This window comes from Chaetodon trifascialis, chromosome 4 (genome assembly GCF_039877785.1).
Source record: "Chaetodon trifascialis isolate fChaTrf1 chromosome 4, fChaTrf1.hap1, whole genome shotgun sequence".
Lineage (NCBI taxonomy): Eukaryota > Metazoa > Chordata > Actinopteri > Chaetodontiformes > Chaetodontidae > Chaetodon > Chaetodon trifascialis.
The window spans coordinates 18,621,705-18,648,598 of record NC_092059.1 but is presented as its reverse complement, the minus strand read 5'-3'; the positions used below and the strand labels follow the sequence as shown (position 1 = coordinate 18,648,598).

General features: G+C 41.4%; 3 protein-coding genes across 3 annotated transcripts in view; 2 read left to right on the top strand and 1 right to left on the bottom strand.

The window, feature by feature from the left end:
• gtpbp3 (GTP binding protein 3, mitochondrial) overlaps positions 1-26,894 on the bottom strand; it is a 224,220-nt gene that overhangs the window by 42,731 nt on the left and 154,595 nt on the right. The window lies entirely within an intron of this gene.
• Positions 1,150-8,461, top strand: mob3a (MOB kinase activator 3A). The gene is made up of 4 exons (XM_070961754.1): positions 1,150-1,384; positions 2,751-3,321; positions 4,647-4,849; positions 7,072-8,461. Exons 2-4 carry the CDS (start codon positions 2,904-2,906, stop codon positions 7,099-7,101), a joined length of 651 nt encoding a protein of 216 aa, XP_070817855.1. The 5' UTR covers positions 1,150-1,384; positions 2,751-2,903; the 3' UTR covers positions 7,102-8,461.
• Positions 13,932-25,825, top strand: mknk2b (MAPK interacting serine/threonine kinase 2b). The gene is made up of 14 exons (XM_070960352.1): positions 13,932-14,061; positions 14,726-14,936; positions 15,392-15,482; positions 15,702-15,803; positions 15,936-16,033; positions 18,489-18,568; positions 18,785-18,858; positions 19,045-19,149; positions 19,456-19,511; positions 19,702-19,797; positions 23,391-23,585; positions 23,715-23,879; positions 23,990-24,030; positions 24,128-25,825. The coding sequence occupies exons 2-14, from the start codon at positions 14,886-14,888 to the stop codon at positions 24,399-24,401; spliced, it is 1,428 nt and encodes a 475-aa protein (XP_070816453.1). The 5' UTR covers positions 13,932-14,061; positions 14,726-14,885; the 3' UTR covers positions 24,402-25,825.

Here is a 26,894-nt window from a genome sequence, read left to right as displayed (position 1 = left end):
TCTGCACTGGAAAAGCCTGCGTAAAGAGGAAGCCCCAAACTTGACATCTTTATGAGCTGTTAAATATTCTTCCCAAAATAAAAAAGGCTGAAATTAAATAATTAGCAGAGTTGATAAATAAAGAATTAACATAAATAACCACTAGTTCAAAGGGGGGTTATGTGTTGAAATACCTATTATGTGAAGGGGTTGTGAACAGGTTTAAGGTCTAAAGTCTTGGATCATTTAGATGTCTTTACAGCAGATGTTTCCTTTGGTTTTTCAAACATGATGTATCATGGCTTATTATGACTGTTAAAAAATAAATAAGGTTAGTCGGGTTGTCCCCTGCCATTCAGTGACATACTGCATTAAAGGAAGTACTTCAAAGCTGCCAGGCAACAATGAAAGGCACACGACACCGGAAGTTGATGAATTAGTCTTCAAAATAATGGTGTAAACTTTTCATAGCTTTAATCGCTTAGGTCCACACATGGCAGTGGTGGAATGAGGTCTGAAGTTTTTTTTATTGGTAAATGTATAAATACTACTACTATTATAATTAGTGTGCAAGTAAGTGAAAAATACAGATACCCTATAGCAAGTGTAAAATCATACTGAAAATCCCTAAAATTGAACAAAATTATATAATATGATGACTAAAAGTCCAAATTCTCTTTAAAGATAAAAAGCTTCATTGCTATTTTCTTGCTTTTAACATCAGTTGAAAGATTGCACCACTACATTTGGAGAAAACTGTGTATTGCATCATCAGGCCAATACAGGGCTGTATGTCATGGAAAAAGGAAAAAGCACCAATATTTTGCGAGTTTATCTCAGATTGTGTGTAAAATTGGTCTGTATAGGAGATCAGAACTACAAATATCAGCTAATTGCTGTGTATTGAAATGTACAATAATAGCCCCTAAAATGTTGAGGAAAAGTAAAACATCTCCTGAACCAGAACCTTGAAATCGAATTTATCTACAACACTTGAGTTTATATATGTGTGTGTGTGTGTGTGTGTGTGTGTGTGTGTGTGTGTGTGTGTGTGTGTGTGTGAAGTTTTTATTTTTAACCTGTGCTCGATCACAGTTCTTGTTTTCTGTTCGGCTACGTCACAATGGTCAGGGAGGTATATTATTTTGAAGGTTCTAACCGGACATTGCTGTCAATGTCTGTAACTTGACTGTGGTGTACTTTTCGTTTGGTAGGGAGGAGTCAGACGTTAGTTTCTGTATTAAATTGACATGTTTATTGAATTAACAGCGATCCTGCAACATGTGTCACACCATGTATCCATAATGTAGTGTGTGCATGTTGTTCGCGTACAGCTATTGATCAGAGACCAGACAATTTTCAATAAAAGATCGAAGGAAACTGACGGAACAGGAAGGCGGAACAAGTAAGTTCGGGAAAGTGGCTCTCAACTGTGCGATTTCATCACCGTTTGACCATCCGTGTGACATATTGACTGTTTTTACACGGTTTTATCTAGCGTCTAATGTCACTTAAATGTGAAAAGCGTGGCTTTGTCCTGTCTAGTTCGGGGTTTTTAGCTGAAAGCAACAAGTCTGATCGAGTTAGCTAGCGCGAGTCACGTCACGAATAAACTTGGTACAGTCGTCATGTGCCCTGCTGTTTAATCTCTGGCTTTCATCCTTCAAAGTGTGCTAAAAACGACAGAAAGTCCGCTTTATCACGAAGATGGAGCCACAGATATTTCCACTGGGCTTTAAATGAAGCTCGCAGTGCCTTATTAAATTGGTAACAGGCGCTTTGACTTGGTTTTATTGTCATTCCGCAGATTCTTGGGTTTCACGGCGGAATTAGTGCCTGAAAGAGGAAATGAGTCATGTTCGCTTTGATACACGTTTCATCTTTAAAGCGTCTCTGCTGTCACTGCTCAGACTGTCCGCTCATCTGACACGTTCAGGGGGGAAAGGTCAATTCATCCCCACTCCTCTCACCGTGCGGTGGTAGAGAAATTCATAAAAGTAACAAATAAAGCAAAAAGTCCCGTATTATGTAATGATCATAAGGCATAAAGCTCATGATTCAAACGTCTCTTTATTCATATTCTTGTACCATCCAGCTGTGCTTCATCGTCACACGACCGCCATCATTTTTAATGCCAAGATTAACACTGAATTTAAGATTTCCATTTGCCTCAGCAGGTGGGCGAGGGGTTTACTACATTTGTGCATGCAGCTGTAGGCCCAAAACTGTCCAAAAACTGGGACACAGACGCAATTGTTGTGTAATCAACTGTCATGTATAACAGGTTTAATAAGTGTGAGTAAAAATGATTTATAAAAGCAGAAGATTAATTGATTGTGAAAGTCATTGCTCGTTGCAGTTAGGGCTGGATGATATATATATAAAAAAATCATATTGTGATTATTTTGACAGTTTTGGTGGCATGATTCATGATTTTAGTGGGAGGTTAATTTTTGCATGTCATTTTCACTGAAAAAAAAAGTAAACATGATGATTTTTGCTGGGGTCCGTATCAAACAAGCTTCATTTATGTTTGATCCAGTTTACATTATCAGGAAATTGCAGCTCCCGTGATTTGGGTATTGCATGTGGCAGTATTGTGATACTGATAATATTTAAATTAATTGTTCAGCCCTAGTTGTAGTCATGGACTGTAATATGTTATAGAATATAAAGAAAAACTCACCCAAAAAAGAGGCTTGACAGACAGTGTGCAGTTCAGTGAAACTGTAGATCAGTGAATTAAACTCTGTCCCTTTCTGCCTCTGCAGGACCACAGACTGAGTCGAGACAAAAACCAAACACAATCCATAACGAAGACTCACCGCTGGTTATTGACACAACCTTTTGACTGCTTCCATTTCAACAGTAAATAATTCACCAGAAGCATTCAAACAAATCACCCGCCGCTGCCACATGCAACCATGTCCATGGCCCTGAAACAAGTCTTCAACAAAGACAGGACATTCCGGCCCAAGCGCAAGTTTGAGCCCGGGACGCAGCGCTTCGAGCTGCACAAGAAGGCCCAGGCGTCTCTGAATGCAGGGCTGGACCTGAAGCAGGCCGTGCAGCTGCCCCACGGCGAGGACCTCAATGACTGGGTGGCCGTCCACGTGGTCGACTTCTTCAACCGAATCAACCTCATCTATGGCACCATCAGCGACTCCTGCACTGATCAAACCTGCCCTGTTATGTCCGGTGGGCCCAAGTATGAATACCGCTGGCAGGACGAGCACAAGTACAAGAGGCCGACGGCACTGTCGGCCCCCAAATACATGAGCCTGCTCATGGATTGGATTGAGGTACAGATCAACAATGAGAACATCTTCCCCACCAACGTCGGTAAGTGAGCTGTCGATGGTGATATCCAGAATTAGGTCCCAGATCTTTCCTGGTTTGTGTTCTTAAAAAGTGTTTCCAGTGTAAAAAATCCTACTGTAAAGAATATCAGGGATTTTTTCAAATCCTTAAATCAGGTAGTGAACCAAGCCGTCAGCCGTTCATAAACATGATCACATGATCACAATGGTTACAAGTTATTGTCAATTTCAATCATTATCTGCTCCACAAACTGTTACAAATAAAGATCAGTGCCCATCCCAACTCAGAAGAGCTCAAAGCAGCATCTCATTATTTTGTCTGGACAGCATTCAAACCCCAGTGGTGTTCAGCTAATAATGATATAAAACAGACAGAAGCAGCAGATTCTCTCGGTGAAGAAGCTGTGATGCTGTAACGCAGTGCAGAAGAGGAAAGAAAAGATATTCTTGCTTCTAAAAATGTGCTTATTTTTTTCAGAGTTCTGTAAAATACTGAATCATTTTGATTTTAGGGGACTCTAAAAACTGTTTCTAAAAACTGTCAACACATAACAATGTTTCAGTAACATTTGGACTGCTGCTGTGATATGCAAACATGATATTTTGTCTTTCAATGGACTAATCATTTCAGCACTGGGCACATGAAAGACCACTTTAATGATGAACATGTAATGAATAAAAAGGAAAATGAGATAAAATGCATTGAGTGAATGCGTAAAATCTGAAACCACTCTTTTAAAAGAACAGATAACCAAAATATGTTTGAGATACAGTCTGCAAGGCCACATTTATTAAATTACCTACAGTGTTGCACATAGCAAACGCTATCTGCTAATCTGCTGGAGCATTCTCAGTTTTCTATTATCCGTCTGCATGTGTGCATGCAATGTGCTGTGGCATCTGACCAACCACAGAAACATCCCAGCAATGGCTTTAAAAATGGGTCATACAATGTACAGCTGGCTATGAATAGAAACAACCTCTGACGCGCCCGTCCTCTGGAACAGATTCCTGAAATGTTATTGAATTAGTCAAAGCAAAACGACACACAAAATTAATCACTTGGTTGGAGCAGAGGCTTATCCGGACCAGACCAAGCCGTGTTGATTTTCCATTCACATATGAAGTGACACAGGCTGCTTCCTTAAGCATGCTGGTATCCAGCATGAGGGGCTCCAGAGGACAAAGAGGGTTAAGGATTACACTGAAAATGTGGTTAAAATATTCTATTACCATTGAATTGCATACGGCAGTATTTCAAATGTGTTCCTTTCTGTGAAACAAAATGCAAAAGGTCACCATGGATTGACTGTCGCGTTCTTCTGTCTCCATCTGTTTGACTTCCAGGTACTCCCTTCCCTAAGACCTTCATGCAGGTGGCTAAGAAGATTTTGTCTCGTCTGTTCCGGGTGTTTGTCCACGTCTACATCCACCACTTTGACCGTGTGAGCCAGATGGGGGCCGAGGCTCATGTCAATACCTGCTACAAGCATTTCTATTACTTTGTCACTGAGTTCAACCTCACGGACCACAAAGAGCTGGAGCCTCTGGTGAGTCAGAGAACAGAGAGGGTCTAATATTGAGCTGAATACAAAAGGAAATGACAGGAAAATGACAGGAAGTGAAAAATATACATTTTTGAGCATAACTAAAGAGTTCATACACTTTTTCATACATCTATTGGATAAAATGATGACGTGAAATGATGACATATTGTGCCCAAGAGGTCAAAGGTCAACTTCACTGTGACATCATACTGTTCAGCAACAACATTATTTAACACCATAGCTTTCTGTTTGTTTGTTTGTTTGTTTGTTTGTTTGTTTGTTTGTTTGTTTGTTTGTTTTCTATGCTGACTGTATTATATGAAATATAGGGATAAAAATGTAGGGATATTCCATTCAAAACATGATTTTACCTTGTTTCACTCTTGACAGTGTAGGACAACACATCCCAGGAAAGAAATAATGATTTTAAAAATTGATGTGTTTTTTGACTCTGATGAAAATGGAAGTATGGGCCAACCTGTGTTTTGGAAGGAATAACCTGCAGTGTAATGTAGGTTAATTAGTAATGTGATTCATTCTAAGAGTTAGAAAAGGGGTAGGACTGCAGCATGTACTGTATTTGGCTACCAGTTACTAGAAATTGAATGAAGCTTCACTACAGCCAAGCTACCCCTAAAGACATGTGGCAAGCTAAGCTACGGCAACACACGTCAGTGTTATCTCAGTAATCAATAAAACTGTCAGTCTCTCTGCTCGTGCTGCCAAAACCAATATGGCAACAAAAACAAACAAAAAGACATGTGCTGTCCATAATAACAAAAAACAGGTGTTAAGAGTGCGTGTATGCATGTATGTGTGTACCTGTGCTTGCATGGGTGTGCTCAATCAATTTAAGCGCTGTTCCTGCCTGACACTGACAGACTCTCAAACCCAAAGTAAATTATATAAGCACAGTAGCCGGAACATTACTTACAGGTACATGTGGCAGCATTAGACGCACGTACTGACACGGCATGCAGCAGCTCTCCTGTAGCAACAAAACCAGCTGAGCTGGTGTTGCTGTCTGATGTGTGGAGATAACATAAGTTATGGCTAAGTGGGATGACACAAAAGCAACATGAACAGTTTCCCACACACAACCAACCAATCTGGTTATTTAACTGGCTTCAAATGAGGCTCAAAGTTCACAGTTTCTCTTCACAGTCTCTCAATATTAAATATGCCAACATTGCTCCAGCATGTAGGTCTCCAGCAGATGCTGCTAGCCACATTAGACTTAGAATGTGCTAATACCAAATTCGAAGTATGGAGTGAATCCTGCTTTGTATTGGCCCTCAAAGCAGTCCAAAGGAAAATGATTAGTGCGCACACGTAGCCGGAGTTTTCCAGTTGTTGTTGTGGGGACATTTCCTTCAATCCACTGGGTCTTTACGTCCTCAGATGGGGGAGTAGATGAAGACTTTTGTGTTGGGGCTTGTTGCTCATAATGGTAGCTGCCACATCTTCATGTCACCAGCGTCTGCGTTTTAGTGAGGAAATAATAGTTATTGGATGTAACTCCCAGTTCTATGAGTGTGTGATTAGCCCTCTACCTGCATTCAATTGCAGCCACAGTAAAACTATTTTTTTATTATGCTGAAACTTTTATCACAGTATTGTCAGTATTGCAAAATCCATGTTGTGGCAGAATGTGACACTGGTGACGGGGATGAAATCAGTATACCTCCCACACCTACATGACGCTAGGATATACAGTTGGCAAATAAACTTGTCAGCACCCCCTGGTGGACAGACTATGTAAGCTGCAATTTGAAACATGAGATCATTTCCTCCCATATTAATGTAATGTTTATCTAATCAAAACAAACATCAAACTCATGACCGACGCATGCACACAAAAGGCCTGTCGGTCTCAAATTTATCAGCAATTTGCGACCAGCAATCATTTGTTGCAGGCTGCTGCCTGTTGGATGTGAGCATTACTCACAAAAATCACTTCTCTGATGCAGGACCCTTTCTGGGGACCGTTGTTGTTTTCCAGATCTCTAAAAAATATTATTTTAAAGTGATAAAATGCTCTCAAAAGACAATAATCAGACATGCTGAATTACTGCATAGCCCCAAATTGTTGTGTTGATGACCCCTCCACACTGATTGAGACACTGTGTGTTTTGGCATGCCTTGTGCTTTATCAAAGGCCCTTCCTTGTCTTTTGGCACTTTTCATCGCTCTAACTGGCTGTACTGTGTGCATTATGTCTGCAGAAAGAGATGACCTCTCGGATGTGTCACTGAGGCAGCACAACCCTCCTGTTGACACACGCCAGATGAACGCATCCGTCCATCTACAAGACTGCAGCGGAGAACTAAAAGAACAAACAAATTCAAAAAAGAGTCTATTTTTATATTTAAGTACTGTAATCTATTTTAGCCACATACTGTAGGTTTTAACCAAGAACCTTGTCTTATGAGGCATTCTGCTCCTTTTAAGAAGTTTTCAAATATTTTATCAGAGCACAGTATTAAGAGGTGTATGTTTGTGTTGATGTTTTTCTCTGTTTTATTTGAATCTCAATCATTCCAGGACGCTTCTGTCTTTCTGACTAAAATGATCTATAATTAGTACGATTCTTAATGTACATCTACAAAATCATTATGTTGTTACATTAAAATTACTCTCTACTCTGTTCTAATTTGAATTTGGTAATCAATATTTAAATGAACACGGACTGCTTTTTGTTTCTGAAGCGAATACTGAGCTTAAACACATTTGAACAGTCATGCAGAAAGTATGATGTACAAATCACAATAAGAGAAATACAATTTTTAATAAATTAAAGAGTAATTTTTATCTTTTGAAGGCCATTTCAGGCTCTTAAATAAATGTGGGGCATGGTACCATTCATTCAAAAGTTGTGTACATATTTAGAAATGAACTAAATACAGTAATTGCCTGCAGGTGACTCAGACATTATCAAGTCCGTGTCATTGCTCATTTTGGGCCTTGGGCCATCAGGCAGGTTCTCAGATGTCAGGTGTTTGTTGCAGATACTCTTGGCAGCTGAAGGTCACACGAGACTCGAACCTCACATGACAAAACTCTGGTGGCAGCACATGTTCAAAAGACCATGTGTAAAAGTATCCACTGGGTGGCATCAGATACTAAAACCATTGGTGGTAACATACTGAAATGTTGCTGCTAAAGTTGTAGCTCTTTCACAATCTGCCCAATGTCCTAGTTCTAGTCATAAATAGGGGACACAGAGCCCTTCTAGACCTGATTCGGGCAAGTGGTTTGACTAATCCCGTTATGTAAGAAACAGGCCAGACTGTACTGTGATGGGCACAGAGAGAGTTTTTGTTTTGAATGAACGCGGCTTTGCATGATTGGGTCAACAACAGTCATGAATAGGCTTGAGAACAGCATTGTTGGTCAGGTTTAGAGACTGTCATCAGTCACAATGGTTTAGATTATGTAAATACTGAGCAGCAGTCTTGCCCACTAGAAGCACTCCTATGTAAACACAAGACAACTCGTGACACTCATGAAATGTTAAGTTGTACATTTTGTAAAGGAACACTTTGCCTTATTATCCCTGCAGGAGGACCGGCTGGCCGTCATTATCTGCAGTGGAGTAAGAGGCATTCAGATCCTAATAATAAGAAGAAAGAATTATGCATTTAAAATTGTACTCACACTATGATCAGCAACATGTACTAGAAGTACTCAAAGAATTGCCCCTCTCAGAGTGTTATATATTTTTACACCAACTTTCAGTGGAAATACAAACATATTTTATCATCACTGGGTTGAGTTATGTTGAACATAAATTTGATATGTTATTTTGCATAAATGTGTAACGCTGTGATGTATTATTTAAAATGCTCACAAATATCATTGTGATGATTTCAAACATCATCCAGCCCAGCTGAGAAATTAGCATGTTGGCAGAATTTTCATGCTGTAACCGTTGAGGTGAAGCTCACTGTTTATATCGCTGTGTGGTTTTATCTAACATTTATTCTAGAAGCTGGTATGTGAGCTAACTAAAATCTAAATGTAAATGGTAACCAGTGGAGTGGAGTAAGAGTATGATATTTTGCTCTGAAATGTAGTGAAGTAGAAGTATAATGGCATAACAGAGAAATACTCAAAGTACAAGTATTCCTGTAAATGTACTTAATCATTTGCCACCACTGATCATCTGTCAGTCATGTCAACTGCATGTTCATGCCACTGCATGTCGAACAACTGAAATATATTGTTTCCAGTTTCCCCCCTTCTTTCAAGGTGGAACAAGATGCTAGTTTGACATGTTAATATAAATCCTAGTGAACCAACACACTGTAAGTATCTGCCCCACTAACAGCAGCCATTGAAATGACCTCATTGCCTGCTGCAACCTGATCCTCTTACAGGATTGTCCCTCCTCTCTGCCTCCTCCCAGCGGAGTCACTTCCTGCAGACGCTCCACTGTACTCTGGCAGCATGTGGTACGTGTGAGATGAGCTGTGTCCGCCTCTTGCTCTTCCTCTCTCTGGTGTGTTTTTCACTTTTGGAATGTACCAGGCAGCCCTGATGTGTTCTGCAGTTGCGAGACATAAAGGAAAGTACTGGAAAGGGGCCATGACCAACAGGAAGAGTTTTGGGCTGCAACCAATCAGACTGAGGCTTGTCCAACTCTGTCAGAGTTTATTCAGCAGTGTCTGCCAGTTGTTTTGATGGGACAGCGTGATTATTTACAAGTAGGGAAAAGAGTTTTGGAGATAATGTGACTCAGCAAATGTTGGAATGAGCACACACCCTTAACGGTTGTGTGGCTGATGAGTCAGTTGCCACACAAAGTGCTGTGGCTAGCAGAGATGAAAAGAAGGGATTTTTAGAGCCCGTGGCTAAAGAGGAGCCATAAAAGTTCCAGTAAGATGCTGGAACTTTTTCAAAGTGAGACTTCAAGAAAGTTATTCCAGTTGTACAACCTAAACCCATGCCTTCTTTTGATAATGGATTAATTAAATGCCAAATATTTGCTTATGCCAGCTTTTCTGTTCTAGAAATTTGCCGCTTTTCTTAGTTTTGCATGATTTTAAATTGAAAATCTTTGAGTTATGGACTGTTCATGGACAAAACAAGCTATTTGAAGGGCTCTTCTGTTTTCTTAGGTTCAGTGGGCCAAACAATTACTTGAGAAAATGATCAGACTAATAAACAACACTGAAAACAATCATTAGCTACAGCCCTAAATGTCACATTATTACACTATAAGACAATAAAATCAAAGTTTAACACCACAAAGGCACAAAGACAGTCTGTACAATTACATCATCTATTGTGAAATCTACAGAAAAAATCTAAATAACATTTCCATGTCTATGTAAACCGAGTCACTGCGATCCACAGCAAACAGCAATTTCCCTTTCTGTTAAGGACATGCAAGTGTTCCCTGTGCACTATAATTTTGCTTGAAGTTTGCACAGCAGCACAGCAAAGGCTGATTATTATGTTCCAACGCCTTAAACCTACTCACTTCCCATAAGCTTCTCAAAAGTAGCAAACTGGTGATGATTTATTGCAGCTGAACACTAAAACTTTGAGTTATAGCTACTTATTCAGAAAATAATAATGGCACAAACACTGCAGCCCAGGCCAAACAGCCCATGGAAATGACAAACCATTTCAACTGTGTGCTAGTGACAAGGAACAGAATACAGTCTGTGCATTGCCCAATCTGAAAGGAGATTCTAAGAACTGAAAAACATGATTAATTTCAGAATGCTTTGTTATACATGGTTATGTAACAAGAGCAAAGTGCAAAAAAAAAAAAAAAGCAAAAAAGCATACAAAAGGTTTTCCAGAGCACAACTGGAGCAGAGTTGGAACAAAAAGGCTGTTGCAAAATTCTTTCTGTGTTAAAGGAGTTTTGCTGAATACTGGATTCATTTCAGTGGGACAGCGGGCCGTCTCTCTACTGTAATACCTAACAAGTATACTGTATGTTTTGCCACAGGTTATGTTTTAGTCTTTTCCTAACTTCATTCTGAGAAGTTTGCTCTGCGAAGTTTTCTCAGAAAAGGTACGGTCAGCACCATGTGGCATTGTTACCTCCCTACTGAGAAGTATCCAACCTGTAGCTATGTAAGACAGCAGGCTGCTTCTAACACACTTATCTTGTTAGACTTTGACAGCTGTATTTGGACATGCCAGACTTGCATTTCATGAATACATGTGCATGTGCGACTATACAGTACTTCTTCACTTGCACAGATGCAGATAGCCTATAGTATTGTATTGTTTGTCATAGATAGTACAGGAATGTTTTTGGAACAAGTCCTGCTGGTTATGTCCTTTCAACAAATCAATCAAAAGGACTTCTTCCAGCATTCTATAAAGTATTTTAAGAGTAGCTTTGTGCTTTTTTCTATTCAGTCATAAAGCTGTGCAAATGTACTATTTTTATGAGGATAGCAGAGTTAAGAAGTGGTTATATTAACACTGTAGATTGTTTTCTTCTAAAGTAGTTTAAAGTTTGAAAAACTATCTTACAGACTTCTGACAGTGTTACATATATATTCTGTATCAGCTTATTGCAGCTCTGCATTAATATGTTTAGTATTGCAGGAAAATGTGAAGTCTTCCTAGGTGTTTAAAATAGCTTGTATGAATTTCAACAATATGGGCTGAACAGCACAAATTTGTGCTGACTGGCCCACTGTTGGATTAGTGGTGTGTTGAAATATTTGCAAAGCAATTTTGAAGAAGTGTTGAATTCAGTTTCAGCACAGCTTTCTGGACTGAGAAGCCACACACTGACTACATGAGAATGGCGTTTATTAAACACAGTGGAAATGATGCAGCTGCACACATCCTCTGAGACAGATGGCAACAATCCAGCCGGTCGAACAAATATCTACAGTACATCTGCAGATTTATCTCCAGACAATATTGCAGAAGACTAGCCTTGAACCACAGTGTCATCATGAACAACAACAGATACACAACTCTGTTGTATCATATTTCAGACTGGGATAATTTCTGCTTATAAAGAGATCCCCTTCCTGTCTCCTGGTTGAGTGCCATTCACATCAGAAAGTGTTGTTGCCACCTCAAGTTATTTATGATGGCCTATCCCTCCTCCCTTTGACCTGTGCTGACACAGACCCAGACCCACCCCCTGCACTTCGACGTGTGATCTTGTTTTCCTACTAAACCTTCAACTACACCATGTGCTCCTGGCCAGGGATAGGCAGCCAGCAGCTTGCGTAATGTTTGTTACCATCAGGCTTATGTTTGAGGGGCAGAAGGTGAAAAGAGGAGGAGAGGCTGAAAGCCTCCAGTCACAAGACAGTCGACTCGTGAAAACAAACTGTACATGGTTTTACCTTTAACACCTTTGATAAACAATGAATTAATGCTATACAGAGCAGGTCTGTGGACTATGGACACGTTACAATGTTAAACAGTTAACATGACAAATCACATAGGGCTTATGGGAGAGTTTGACAGCAAAGCACATGGTGCAAAAAAGCCTTTACATTTCTTGTCATATAATATAATGTGACAAGTTGCTGAAAAGTTATTGTCATCGGGGATTGCATGTGAAAGAACAATATTAATAGGAGATTTGTCAGCCCTCTACTGTGCCCCTGTCAAAATACCATCACCTTTAATCTATTATACTATAAATACTATATGGACTTCACATGTCTGTGAAAATATTACTTTGGCATTTCACAATTAGCATCTCACATCATCAGACTTCTTGGATTTCCTTCATTATCACAACCATGAGACAGTGTGTCCTGAGCAGCCCCCTCATCAGGCTCAAAAACGTGCCGTCTCTGCCTTGTCACACGTCACAAAAGGTGGGAGCTGCAACCAGCCATTGCAGTGCTCACCTTCCCTGCCAACTCCTATGCACAAAATCCAAATAATTACTTTGCTTAGTATGAATAATTTCCAATCTATGTCACAAGACAGCTGAATACACAGTAATCAGCTATAACACTTCAGAATGATGAAATAACATTCTGCCTGCTTTATGTGTAATTTTACTCTTGATACTGTAATTAGCCTTCATTTTTATTCTCATACTTCTTTTCTTAAATACATTTTTCAGCGCAGGACTTCAACTTGTAGTGTTTTTCATTTGTTACATTTTACAATTAAAAGTAGCAAAGGAAAACATCCGAACCTTCTTCTAGATTGCGTGTGTGTGTGTGTGTGTGTGTGTGTGTGTGTGTGTGTGTGTGTGTGTGTGTGTGTGTGTGTGTGTGTGTGTTTCACTGTGTTTGTGTACGTGATACTGAAATGCCACAGCAGCTGAAGTCATGCCACTGCCCCGGTCAGTAATTTAGCTTCGTGCAGTGACTCAGACAGGGGATTTCTTTGAACACCCATCTGGCAATGGCCGTTCATCACTGGGTGTGATAATAAAGCACTACAGACATACAATTTTCCATTTCTGAGATACAAAAAAGTAAGAGGGGTGGTGTATGCTTGCACGCCTTGGTTATACATTTAACATAACATAAAGCTGGAAAATGGTTCTTTAATGCACCAGCTCCTATTTATGGTGTGGCTTTGACGTCCAGTGACAGCAGCAGAAAGACGTCTTATGATTTTAAATGGTGTAAACTGGTGGATCTTGTCTGTCTGCATGTTACGCTAATCCCTTTCCACCTCCATTGAGATCCTCTCCTCGCTTTCATGCAAACAGCTGCTGATAGTGCCGATGCGCACGTACTCCCAGGGTTCGTTCTTCATACATCCCGTCGCGTGGCCCCTGAAACAAAACAGAGCTCAATGGCCGCATACCATTTCGTTTGTATTACCAACTTATTTCCGAGGCCGTCTTCTGAAATGTGTTCAGAATTTCACCTGAGACGACATTAAACCATTAAAATGACCTTGCGTCATCATGATATACCTTACTTTTGTCTTCCACATTACTCCGAGTGGCTACTTGTGCTTCTTGCCTTGAGCAGCAGCGACGTTATTACAGTGGAACGAAATGGTACTTAGCCACCATATCCTTTTCCAGAAAACACATGACCCAACCAGTCTGTTGGTGCAGTCCAGGAGGGTGGAGACAAGGAGGAGTCAGCAGAAAGGTTATAAAACCACCTACGCTGTTGCTTGCAAGCCACCTTCCACGCACTTCCTATCAGGCGTATCCCCCCCACGACCGTCCTCTGCGGCTTTTGAAGCAGTGGGTCAAACAACGACGCTAACACTGGAGCTGTAAAATTAACAACGGGGTGAGTAAAAGCAGCTTTGGATAGCAGTTAACTTGCGCTCTGATTTGCTGTTTCGAAAGGGTGAATTTACCCTTTCGTCTGGCAACACCACACTAATATTACAGTTTTAACAGTAGATAACCTTCGTTGTCTGACGTTTAATGTAAATCTGTCTTAACATTCAACTCGCGCGACCAGTGCCCGAGACCAGTGCCCGCGAGGTCACCGTTAGTACTCAGGAACGTGGAGATGTTAGCTAAAAGAATGCTAGCCTCCCTGCGGCGGTTGTAGCGGCCGCTAACGTTACTGCTAAGCTGGAAACGGCGTGGCTCTGCGACATATTTGCTCATCTCACCAAAAGTACAACGTTTGTATTGTGTTGAGCTTCTCTATTTGGTATACTATTAACTTGTCAACTAGAAAGGTTGGGACAGTTAATTAGCCTAACAGGTAATTAATCTAAACGTGGGTGGCGTTGTAACGTCAGTTAGCTGTTGTTGCTCTCTATTTTTGTTACCCCATGAACATGTGACGTGTATTAACCAAGGTTAAGCTGCAGTAGTCTGCTTTATTGGGCTAAGCTTTCGTTTAAAGTTGGCGAAACTCTGTTGGTAGTAGGGTGGTAACGTATCTCAGTGGTTTGTTCTGGTTTGTAACGCTGCGGTGTAATATGTATTGTCCACAGGGCTCCCGTTTAAAGCGCCGCAGCAAGCTCACCAGCCAGCGCAGTGTGATCACTTGCGACTCTCTGAAACGACTTTGTTTCGGAGAAGTGCAAATTGATATCCCAAAAAACCACTGCCGCCGCCGCACATCCACCAAAAATCACCCCAAATCGAAGTAAAATGGTGCAAAATAAGATCACCGAAGTCACCGGATTCCACCGCTCATTCAAGGTGAGTTTGATACGTGTTGAGGGGCAATGCAGAGCTGCTATCGTGCCTTTTGGGAAGTCTCTCTAATCAGAATATTTGCCATCGTATATGAGCGGACATCATCTCGCTATATATAAGCACATGTGTTGCTCTTCTACATATTATGGCTGACGCATATGCTGTGTGTCTTGATGTCACGTGTATGTTCAGCTCATGAGAGTATACTCCAGTAGGTGACGGCTGTTATTTAGAGGAACATTTGCAGAAAATATTCTGCATTCATAGTTTACACTATTCATTGTAGTTTTGTGTTAGACTGGACTCCTATATGGCTTTGGATTATTTAGTGGTTGTGCATCAGGTGTTCAAAGTGGTTTGATAAGGTTCTCCCCATCAGCTGTTTAACTCTACCTCAACACTACAGTATGGGAAATAACAAGGGCTCTTATCATTTATCATTTTTTATTACTTCCTAGGGTCAAAATCCCTTTGAATCTGACGACTTCACTAAAAATGGATCCCATCTTATTGATTCTTCATTTAATTTTGATTCCTCCCCAAGACATGGTGAGTATTTTCTCTTGAGCGTTTTGAAAAACAACAACTTTCTAATCAGTGAGTTCTGTCAAAGCAGTGGTTTTTGTTGTTTGAAAATGAAAATTAACAATTTATTCATAAAAAAAACACTGTGATTGTCTCAATTTTTTTCTTTTTAGTGTTTTCTTTGAGTTTGGTGGGTTATATCCCAACTGGCACATGATAACGGAGGCACTCCTGTTTTTACAGACATGCCTTCCAGCCAGCCTATTGACATCCCTGATGCCAAGAAGAGAAACAAGAAGAAAAAGCGTTGCCGGGCAACTGACAGTTTCTCTGGGCGATTCGAGGGTAAAAGCTTTTATTTCCAATATCATTACATTGTTGTTATATAAACTCTTCATAAAACATGTTAGTTGAAACTAGTGAGATTCTGCTCCTTAATACAGTTCTTTTCCTAACTTGTCAATCTCTATTCCACAGATGTCTACAGACTGCAGGAAGAGGTACTAGGAGAGGGTGCTTATGCCAGAGTGCAAACATGCATCAACCTCATTACCAACAAAGAATATGCTGTCAAGGTAAGTGAGTGGACATTGTCACATACTTAATGGATGACTGTAATATGTTTGAAAACATGAGCATAATGGGGTCTTGGCTCCTGCAAGTTGGTGCTCATCTCTCATGAGTCTGTGAATGTAGTTGTTGCCACATAACATTTGCCTTCTGTCTGTGTGGGGTGCCATGGCTATTAATCAATATACAGATGTTAGGACCATACTTGGTTACTTTAGTTATTGTTGATTTTAAATGAAAGAAAGCTCCAGTATGAGATGTGCGTCATTGTGTCCATGTTGCCTTCTTTTCACCGCTTATTCTTTAGAAATCTTTCTGAGGAAAGTTCTGATCCTGGGGCAGGATGTCTCTTTTCCTTTTTTCCCCCTTAGTTGAGGTCTCTATAGGGGATGTCTGCAGGCTCTCATCTGTGTTGTGCTACTGCTGCACTCACTTTTTTTTTTTTTTGTCTGAGTATGCAACACTAGCTGCTGTTAGCAGGCCCTTCCCCTCTCTGTTTTTATACTTTGTCAGCCTATCAGAGAGCTGGGAGGGATATACCCGCCCCTTTTCTTTACTCCTATTGCCTACAGAGGACGCTCTTAGTGAGAACATTGTGTACCGGTAACTGTGCCAAAACAAAAACCCACGTAGAGAGGAAGGAGGGGTGCTGGGTGAGAGTTATGACCCAGGGTGTTTACACTGCTTTGTTCTCTCTCGCTCAGTAGAGTTGTACTTTTTTTTCGCCTTTTCCTCTCCAAATGGGGTGTGGACTTGTGAATACATGTCTTGACTCATGGGGACTTCCTTTTTTGCATTTTTATATTGCTTATTTCCTCATTTTTAGGCACAAAATGTTGTGAAATATCTTTCACAACTGGGAACTTAGGCTTGTTTTTCTTTTTATGAATTCTTGGCCCCTAACTCTCTTGTGGACAATAGATGTAAACACTAAGCTTTTTTTTTAATTCTGTTTAATTCTGTTTAAACTTGGAAACAAAGTGCCTTAAGACGTGTTCCCAAAAGAGCAAGTGTCCATGTTATGGCATTAATCTTTCAGAGAGTCTGAGCACAAATTCTCTCATGTGACCATGATCTGTTAGCATTGTTTACCCTTGGATGGTTGGTTGATCCCCTGGGACTTTGCAGTGCTGGGGGAGGAGGCACAAGGGTCGGCAGTTATTGGAGGTCATTTAGGAGTCGGAGGGGGCTCAGACTGCTCCTGCCAGATGTCTCGTCTCTCCCCTCCCCCTCCAGACTGGGCTGACTTGTGTGGGCTCCTTGTGTTGCAGTTGCAACAAAAGCCTCAGAATACCAAGGATATGCAGAGGGCTATGCAGTGCATGCTGACCTAAAGCTCTGGTTAACCAACAAATCTCCTTTAAAGGTGCAATTTCACAACCCTGGGTTGATGTTTGAACCTGCAGCGTGACTTGGTGGGGCCTTGTTTTGCAGCAGGCAGTGATTCTGATCTGTGATTTGGATAAACGGCTATATGTCCTGGTGCCTCTCAAATAACTGCTGACCCATTTATTATGATGATAATGTATTTAGCACATAAGTTTATCAGTTTCTTTTAAATCTTGCTCGTCATGTTCAGGGTTGGGTGTTTGTGTAGTGATCCAGAGAAAGTGAGCTGATTGGGGGCTGTATGTGCTGCTGACTCAGACTGGAATAGTGCAAAGGCTTTGGGCTGCTCATAGGCCTCTTGTCTGTGCATTAATCCTAGACACACACTGCAACTCTGGCCCCACTGGGCTTCAATAGCAGCTGTAATCCAGCTACCAGGAAGAGAAACATGCACAGCCTCCCAAGCAGACAATAACTAACCAGGGCTGGAAAATTCAGGCCTTTTGCTTTGGTGTCAGCAGTCTGTCTTTCTGTCTCTCTTGGCAAGGCATCATGCAGCTGGTGGCCCCTCAGTGGTTTAGTTCCAGGCAGCACAAAGTTATATTTAGAGAGCATTGTTTTTGTTGTTATGATAAACAGTTTGGATGAGCTCATGGGATGATTCAAAGGAATGCTTATGGTTCCTTAGGAGCACTTAAGATTTAAATATGGGTTGCACATGAAGGCTAAATATAGAGGTGCTCTGACTTGTTTCATTTGCATTCTGTTCAGTCTCTGCTTGGCATGCTGCAATGAAAGTAGGTTAAACTATCTTTGCAACTGTGTCACATGGTGGGATAAGGGCAGGAAAACGGGGAGAATGCAGGTCTGGAAGGAAACCAGTTATAGGGCAATGTATATTTAATATATAATTTGTGCTATACTGCCTGGTTTAAAGTAAACACAGCCATGGGTGGGGTTTTGTGGTGCAGTGAGGGGAAGGCCTTCACCCAAATATTAACTCTCACGGGTGGACTTAGTTTTTCTCAAACTGTTCTCCATCCTAGTACTGTGGAAAACATGAGAGTCAGACTCATTTGTTCAATAGGTTATTTTTAGAAAATGTGACTGAACCACAATGTTCTGTTCCAGATCATTGAGAAAAGACCAGGTCACAGCCGCAGCCGTGTCTTCCGTGAGGTTGAGATGCTCTATCAGTGCCAGGGCCACAGGTAATGTCCTGCTGTCATGAACTAAAGTAATGCCACCTGACAAATGCATGGAGACAGTATCACAAACTGACTGATGCAGTTTTGTGCTGAATTGTGTTCTCTTAAAGCCCCTTAGTCCCCTTCCACCATACTGCAAAAATCACGTAAAATTTTAAGTCAGTGGGTACTAGACGACCGTGTTGCCACTGGCTCATAGTGCTTTTTTCTTTTCTAAAGTAACATACTGGAGCTGGTGGAGTTCTTTGAAGAGGAGGACAAATTCTACCTGGTGTTTGAAAAGCTTAGAGGAGGTAAGTGAATTATAGCTGCTGCAGGATGCCTGCGTCAGATCCCTTTTATTTTTAAACATCTCTGTAATGCATATGTGTATTCTATAGTGTGTAGCCAGTTGTTTGTGTTTATGTGTGGGAAGGCATTAATTCAATGATTTGTCCTTGTAAATAGAGCTGATATACTCTTATTTGCCACCCTCTTAGGGTCAATCTTGGCACACATTCACAAGAGACGCCACTTCAGTGAGCAGGAAGCCAGTGTTGTTGTGCAGGACATCGCCAGCGCTCTAGATTTCCTGCATAACAAGGGTAAGACCACTCTCCTTACCCCTCATGATCACATGGTTACTATGAAATGGGTTTTTGCATAGTAGTGAGGAATTGATGCCATACTTTACATTAGCTAAAGTTGAGCAAAGTCACATCATTATTTCTTGTTCAAATTAACTAAGGAACATGAAACTATTTTTACATTTGTTGGAATTCTACAACATAGTTTGCTTGTTTAATAGATATAATATAAATAATGATTTTTCCTATATCCTGACACAATGGTCAGATATAAATATTTAAAGTGTGACTGATTGCTTTCATTTTATATACTTTATTATATAGGAATGGCACATAGGGACCTGAAACCTGAAAACATTCTCTGTGAGAGTGCAGACAAGGTGAGTTTACTGCTGACATGTTTGAGCCCAACTAGTTTATAGAGAAACTAATGTAGTATGGTGATATGAACCTTGGTAATAAGTGACAGTGGAAATCTCTGGTTCCACTGTAGATATTCTACACAAATGTCATCAAATTTGTAAGAAATATTGATGAATTTTAATGATTCTGAACTTGTATCTCCGTCAGATTTCCCCAGTCAAGATCTGTGACTTTGACTTGGGCAGTGGCATAAAGCTGAACAGTGACAGCTCACCCATCTCCACCCCTGAGCTCCTCACTCCTGTAAGTTCTCCCGCGCATTGTTCTTGTCTTGTTCACCAAAGAGTATAGACCACTTGCTAAATGGGAATGGGACAGTGCTAGGGGAAGGGTGAAGGCAAATGCATGGTTGCAACGTATTGGTATAGCTATTGAGAGCAAAGCAAGGAAGAGATTAATCTGTAATGCGGCCTTGTTCACATTTCCTTGTACAGTGGTCTGTATACTTGTGGATAAGCAGAGTGTTTTAGGCTGTAAAACAATGTCTTTATCAAGTCCAACTGGCAGGTTGCCTATTGGGCAATCCTCAGTGGCGTTAGCTGCAGGACAGCTCGCTGATTGGGAGAGAGAAAATATTGTTTTGAGGTTAAGATAGTACAGTGTTGGGAAGTTTCTCAAATGATATGGATTGTTTCCTTTATGACCCAAGCTGGCTGCTTTTGCTTTTCCTTATCATGCTGAGGTATCTGCAACATTCGGATAGATATCCCTCAGTTTGACGTCCATGTTCTGTGGCTTATCAGTCACAAATATTGAGGCCCATGAGTTTGGGGGGTCATGATTGTTTAACCCTCCAGCTGTCGTCACAACACAAATCCTCAACAACAGTGCCCAGAAACGTTGGGACCCTTGCAACCTCAAAGAGGAATGGTAAAGTTGAACTGGCAAGCTTTCTACTTGTATCAACACATACTCTGTCTGCTGGTTGTCTGGGGGCTGGATAGATGGACCAGAGCAGGTGAAGGATAGTTCAGCTTGCAGGAATGTAGGGTTAGGTGAGAGGGGAGTTCTACACTGGTAACTTCATCTTCCTCTTAGTAGAACTAATGGATAGAGAGCCCATCCCTGGACTATTTGAAGGGGAGAGTTAAGGGGCCAGCAGGCGCCACGTGTTTAGTCTACATGCACTTCGACATAGGATTTGTGTTTGGGGTGAGCGTATTAGTTTGTCTGGTTCGTCTGTTATTATATGATATGGCCTGCTTCCCCCATTTTCCATCATCACATAAGTTTTGTTGTACTGGGAATTTCTGTACATAACCACAAGGCTTGACCTATTGTGATTACAGCGAAAGAAAAGTCAATGCCTGAAGATAAGACAGACTATCATGTTAGAGATGTGATAGCCTTGGGGTGTAGTAAAGCTGCAGGGAACACATTGTGACTTCTACAAGGCCATGTCCTGTGGTATGAAGGAGTTACAGTGAAACCAAAAAACCCCCACTCTCTCATTTCCCTTTTCTATCTGTGGTATGAGAAAAACATCCACCATTTCTTTCTGCTTAGTCTCCACCCAGTGGCCCCAACCACGCTTGTGCTGGTCTGCGCTTTCTTTATGTTCTTTATACAAAGGCTGTGCATAAGGTTTGTTCTAGAAATTTTAGTCTTTGCCCATATACCTAGCAACTGAGATGTGATTGGCTAGACCAGTGGGAGGGGGAGGGTCACTGGGAGGGACAAACACCCAGTCTGCTCATGCGCTCTGGCTTGTTTTCTTTGCCTTGATCACAGGAACAATGTTATCTGATTTTCATCTCACTGTTGGTACTCTCGCCCTGCCCCCACTTTACCCACATTCCTATAGTTGCTGTTGCAAAATATGATGTGCTTTTGGATTTATTGCTTATATTCCTCATCCAACTGGCCGTGTTAATTAACTTGAAAATTTGGAAGTATTTGTGTGCTCTCTTGCGCAAACTAGAAAGACAGGAGCACAGGCAAGAGGGAGAGGGACCTTTCGAGGAAAGGACTAATTTTAGTTTACTAAGAAATCTGCACACATGTGGCTGCATGTCAGCGCAACATGAAATACATCTGCCTGTTAAAATGTCAATGCTCAGTTGGGATCTGGGAGGAGCAACAACATGAAGACACTACACACATGCAGCTTGGAAAGTTAAAAAAAAAACAGAAACAAGGAACTGCCTGTATTATTTCTTGTTGCAAGTACAGTTGTGTGATGACAGGAATGTCTTCTCAGTGTAAGCCTCTTCAGATAATCTCACGGTTTACAAACAGCAGAGGTGTGTGTCATCATGTCAGCATGTGGTTTCAGTATGGTCTGACTAGTCACATGGTGTCCGGAAAACCCCAGGTTGCAGTGCCAACAAAGCCTGCAGTAACAGCAGCTGATCAGCAATTATCTGCAGTTTACAGGAAGGTTTGAGGAGGACGGGACTGATGCAAGTACAGGAGGTGTTTGCAACAGCAGCAAAGGAAGAACAAATGTGAGTTTAGATATGAGGCTGTACCAACGAGACGTGATTGCCCCACCTCCCTCAGCTCTTATCACAGAGCTGGCAGTTACAGGCAGTCCTGGACTGGCTATCTTTCATCAAGATTTGTCTTTGACTGTCAGTGTATTTGGTGGCTTTGAAATAAGATAAGCCTTGATAGCTGTTCTTTGATAGCACAGCTTTCACATTGCCTTTATTAGGGCACCTCAGTTGGCAAAAATATCCTTTGTGTCTTATTTCTGTGGCAGCTGCATTTGGCCTGAATCCTAGGGGCTTGTCTGGAGGCATTCGCCCCAGACATGATGTTGTTGTTGGATAGTGGGGGTTGGGGTTTTCTCTCTGACAGAAGCAGCTTTGTCTAAGATGAGATTCCTGTGCAGCAAATTTCATTACATAAGGGTGCAGCAGGGTGGAGGAGTTAGGAGACAGCTGGGATATGCTGCTGGGACACAATTGATGCCTGCTCAATGTAAACACGCTTGCCCGCAGATGGAAGGATGTAAGCTAGAGGGGTTTCCCAGATACAGGCCTTGGTGGAGACAAATACATGAATAAATGATAACAGTATAGGTAACTGATTGGGCAAAGGACCTATTAACAGTGATTCTCAGAGCAGGTTTTCTGAATTTATACCAGTAGTTGACCATACTTACGACCTCTAGAAATCTCAGAGTACAAACTCCTGACCTGAAACATATTAAATTCATTTGACAATAAGAGTTGTTTTAGTTCAGCAGTCGGGCAACAATGAAATGTCTTTTCCACAAATATCTACGTCCCGCTGAACTAGCGACCTTCTCCTCTTTTCTGTTCCGAAAGTATAAAACGGCATTTGGTGGTTGTGTTTGCTAGTTATGTAACCGACGAGGCCTCAGCCCAGTCTCTGGCACTGCAGGACAGCCAATCCTCTTTTCCATGCTCAGTGTTTGGCCTAATTTCTTTCTTAGCTACATAACAAGGCACCGTCAGTGCTGAGCCTATCACTGGCCTCAGCCCATTCTGCCTGGCTTGTGTACAGCTGGATGGTCAAGGCAGTGACTCACTGCTGCTGCCTACCCACACTAAACTGCTTCTTTATAGCCTAGCCCTCCCTCCTTCTACCCTTGATATGTAATTGTACATGATGTTCTTACTTCAGTGTCCTTAACACATTGAGAGAAGCTGTATAGCCCATTTTAAATGAACCCACTGCCGCAGATAAGCATGTGACTGTCACACACAGCCCAAGAATGGGCCCCAAGCTTTAACACTTGCAAACCACGAGGTATCAGCTGAGCGAAGGAATGTAGGCTGCAGCCAGAAGAGGCTTGTGTTTCTTTTTCTTGTCTCATTTTTATGCTGTCATTCTTGGGGCTGACTATCCCCCCCCTTGTCTCACAGTGTGGCTCAGCAGAGTACATGGCACCTGAGGTGGTTGAGGCCTTTAGTGAGGAGGCCACGATTTACGACAAGCGCTGTGACCTGTGGAGCCTTGGAGTCATCCTCTACATTATGCTAAGTGGCTACCCACCCTTCGTAGGCCGCTGTGGTGGTGGCTGTGGCTGGGAATTAGGGGAGCCTTGCCACACCTGCCAGGTAAGAATTTGACAAACTCATTCAGCCCTTCAGCTTTCGTATATCTTGTACAGGACATTAGTGAAACAATATATCTTCCCCATCCAGGTCAAGGTAGCTGATGGTAAATGTTTTTATGTCCATTTCTAGAATACTTTGTTTGAGAGTATCCAGGAAGGAAAATATGAATTTCCGGAGAAAGACTGGGCTCATATCTCCTCAAGTGCCAAAGACCTCATATCCAAACTTCTCGTTCGGGACGCCAAAAACCGCCTGAGTGCCAGCCAGGTGTTGCAGCATCCCTGGGTGCAGGGGGTAAGTTTTAAAATCATCAAAAAAACATCTTCTGCTGTCTATGACAGACATTCTTTATGTTTAGCTAAGTGTTGTGGTTTGTAATTAACTTGACTTTTTATCTTATTCAGGGTGCATCTGATACTTTGCCGACATCCATCTTGCATCAAAGGTGAGAGAATGCTCGTTACAGTTACCGAAGACACATGTTTGCAACTTGTGTGTAATTTATTAACAATGCTTTTTCTTTCTCTGATCTTGTCCATTAGAAACAGCAGTGCCAGGGATCTGACATTCTTTGCTGACAAGGCCATGGCTGTAAACCGGCAGCTGGCTGAACAGGATGGCATGGAAGACCAGCAGCAGCAGGAAGTCCCGTTTGTTGTTACCGCTACTGGCTCTTCTATGCGCCTTTCTCCTCCTTCCAACTCCAAGCTGGCCAGGCGCAGGCAGCGAAGCAGCCAGCCCAAGGGAGGGCCTGTCTCTGCTGCGGAGCTTCGTCAGCTCTTGGCCCCTCTTGTTATTGTGGGAGACTGTGCCTGAACTTTGTCAACCCTGACCTCTGACCTTCCGTTAAGATTCAAGTCCAGTTCTTGGACTGCCCTGAGACTCTCTCTCTCCAGTTCTGGCCCCTCTCTCTGACTCTAGCTGGCCTTGGTTCCTCTGCCATTCAGGCTTACTTGCCTCGCTGTAAAGGGAGATGTTGCTTGCAGCCCGTTCTCTAAATGCCTTCTGTCCTTCTGCAGCACTTCTGTCCTTCTGCAGCACTTCTGCCCTTCTGCAGCACTTCTGAAGCACATCAGCCCAGGGCCAGCATATAGCAAACACACACACATGTCAGGGTTTGGGAGGAGGGCCAGTTAATGATTTGGGAGAGAAAGGAAGGCAGAGAAAAGTATTTTCTAAGTTAAGTTTTTTTTTCTTTTTCCATAAAACTCAGTTCAGAAGAAATCAACACTTATCTTCGAAACTAAGCTCAGACACCAAAGGACAACCTGTTGTGCTGCTCCCACGTTACAACTGGATCCACTGTGAATTAAGTTATCTGGAATGTTCTCTTTGCCTGTATGTATATGCATGAATGGCCCATCTGCAGATACGTACAAGCTTATGCAATATGCCAAGATGAAGGCTGTTCTGTCTCGAAGGGATTCAGTATAAGGGGTCGGAAGGGCTGTTAGCCAATGCTGTCCGTGCCTGGTGCGGTCTATTATGTGGCTGGGGACTTCAAAGATTTTTTTTTCTTGTTTTTTGGTCCTCATTCAAGATAAATTCCTCAACACTGAGCCTCTTCTGTAAATGTCTGAGATAAAACATGCACTCATCTAGCTTGGTGGCCATGCACTTACTGCTCCTCGAGCAGAGAATGTTCGTCTGTACCCAGCCAGCCATTACTTACTGTTGCAACCATTCAGTTTATTTTATGAAAATATATCCTAAATTATCAGTGGCCACACCTTTTCAGTGTATAGGTGATCATCAGGCAAGTCTAATAGTATTAAATTAAACTGTTGCACTTGGGTTATGATGCAGGGCCACCCCAAAACCAGACCCTCTGAGCTCCCTCTGAAGTATCTGATGTGTTTGTACAAGTCAGTTGTGTTAAATGGCCAGGCAAGTGAAACTGGGTTACTTTCTTTCATTGTAAAGAAATCATGACATGTCCCCTTGCCACGAACAGAACTTTTTTTGTTTTTGTTTTTGTTTGTTTTTTCTTCCAACAAATCAATTTGTGCATTAGATTAACCTTGAATATTTTGGCAGTAAAGGTTAGAACTCCTATCAGGGGTTCGAAAAGCACATTTTGGCCCATGTGACCCAAGTGTCATTTATTGATCACATTTATTTGGACCATCTCATTTTTTTTCCCAAGTGTCCACTATTGTCTTATTTTTGATGACAAACCCCTTTCAAAATATTGATATTGCAAATTCTCATAACAAAATCTGAGGCGGATGAGTTTTTTCAAAAAAGAAACATTAAAAAAAAAAAAAAAAAGGAAAAACATTCCACAAAATGAAAAACAACAAAAAAAGTCTTCCACAGACATGTAGCTGTATTAAGTTTACTTTATTTTAATGTTTGGAAACTCCATGTCAATGTGCCACACTGATTTTTTTTTTTTTTTTTTCTCTCCTTTTTATAGCTGTTAATAAGCTTTTATTTTCTATATGGTGATTTTCATGCAGGTGCTGTTCAGTTCAGGTGAAACACCGGATGTTTTCCTTAAAGTTCTTTTTTTTTAATGTTTTGTGTTTTTAAAAGTTCAGAGAATGTGGTGTATGAGGTGAGATGGAAAGAGTTTAGTTGAGCTGGAGCGCTCATGCCCAGTGAAAGCGAGTTTTAATTATTTTTTTTTATGTGTAAGAGTTGGCAATTTTTTTTTCCTTTTGTTCAGATTAAGTTCATTAAGCTCATTCTGAAACTGACAGGTAATGGACTGGTGATGAGGTCTCACAACACTGTAGCCATTTCACCAAAGAGAGTTCAAGTCATGATTTTGAACATGTGATCCATCACCTAGCAGTGAGAAGTAGGGACTTCTGATTGTCCATGTCCTGTTGCCAGCACTGCAGCAACGGTACTCTGGTAATGGCTCCCGTGGTGTCAAAGGAGCCATTTTGCTGATAATAGGACACTGTAATAGTTCTAAAATACCTTTCTACAGATGCATAATTATGGGTTTTATGTCTTATAATAAGACTTACTTGAATTTATGTATGCAGCTGTTTCTTCTCCATTTGGGAAACTACTTTGCTATCAGTAATCTCAAAGCATTAAGCTGAGGATCAAGGCAATCTTGGGGTTTTGAAATTACCAATACAGTTCAGTATTCTGCCTTTTTCTCCCTTTTGAGCATCAGACAAGTTAGTCCCTACCTTTTGATAGGGTTGGATACTCAGAAACGCACAGACTTTGACCATACTCTGGAATATCCTGAATGGTGTAATAAGAGTTTTCTTGGTCATGATCATTTCTACTTTTGTCAAATGGCAGTAGCTTTTTGGACTGCCTTTTATTAGGGGAAAGGGGACA

Excerpts from the sequence above, each read along its gene's own strand:
- mob3a (XM_070961754.1), top strand. The coding sequence starts at position 2,904 with ATGTCCATGGCCCTGAAACAAGTCTTCAACAAAGACAGGACATTCCGG. Across the intron at positions 3,322-4,646 it reads CATCTTCCCCACCAACGTCG|GTACTCCCTTCCCTAAGACC; the intron begins GTAAGTGAGCTG and ends TTTGACTTCCAG. Across the intron at positions 4,850-7,071 it reads ACAAAGAGCTGGAGCCTCTG|AAAGAGATGACCTCTCGGAT; the intron begins GTGAGTCAGAGA and ends TTATGTCTGCAG.
- mknk2b (XM_070960352.1), top strand. The coding sequence starts at position 14,886 with ATGGTGCAAAATAAGATCACCGAAGTCACCGGATTCCACCGCTCATTC. Across the intron at positions 18,569-18,784 it reads TATCAGTGCCAGGGCCACAG|TAACATACTGGAGCTGGTGG; the intron begins GTAATGTCCTGC and ends TCTTTTCTAAAG. Across the intron at positions 19,150-19,455 it reads AGATTTCCTGCATAACAAGG|GAATGGCACATAGGGACCTG; the intron begins GTAAGACCACTC and ends TTTATTATATAG.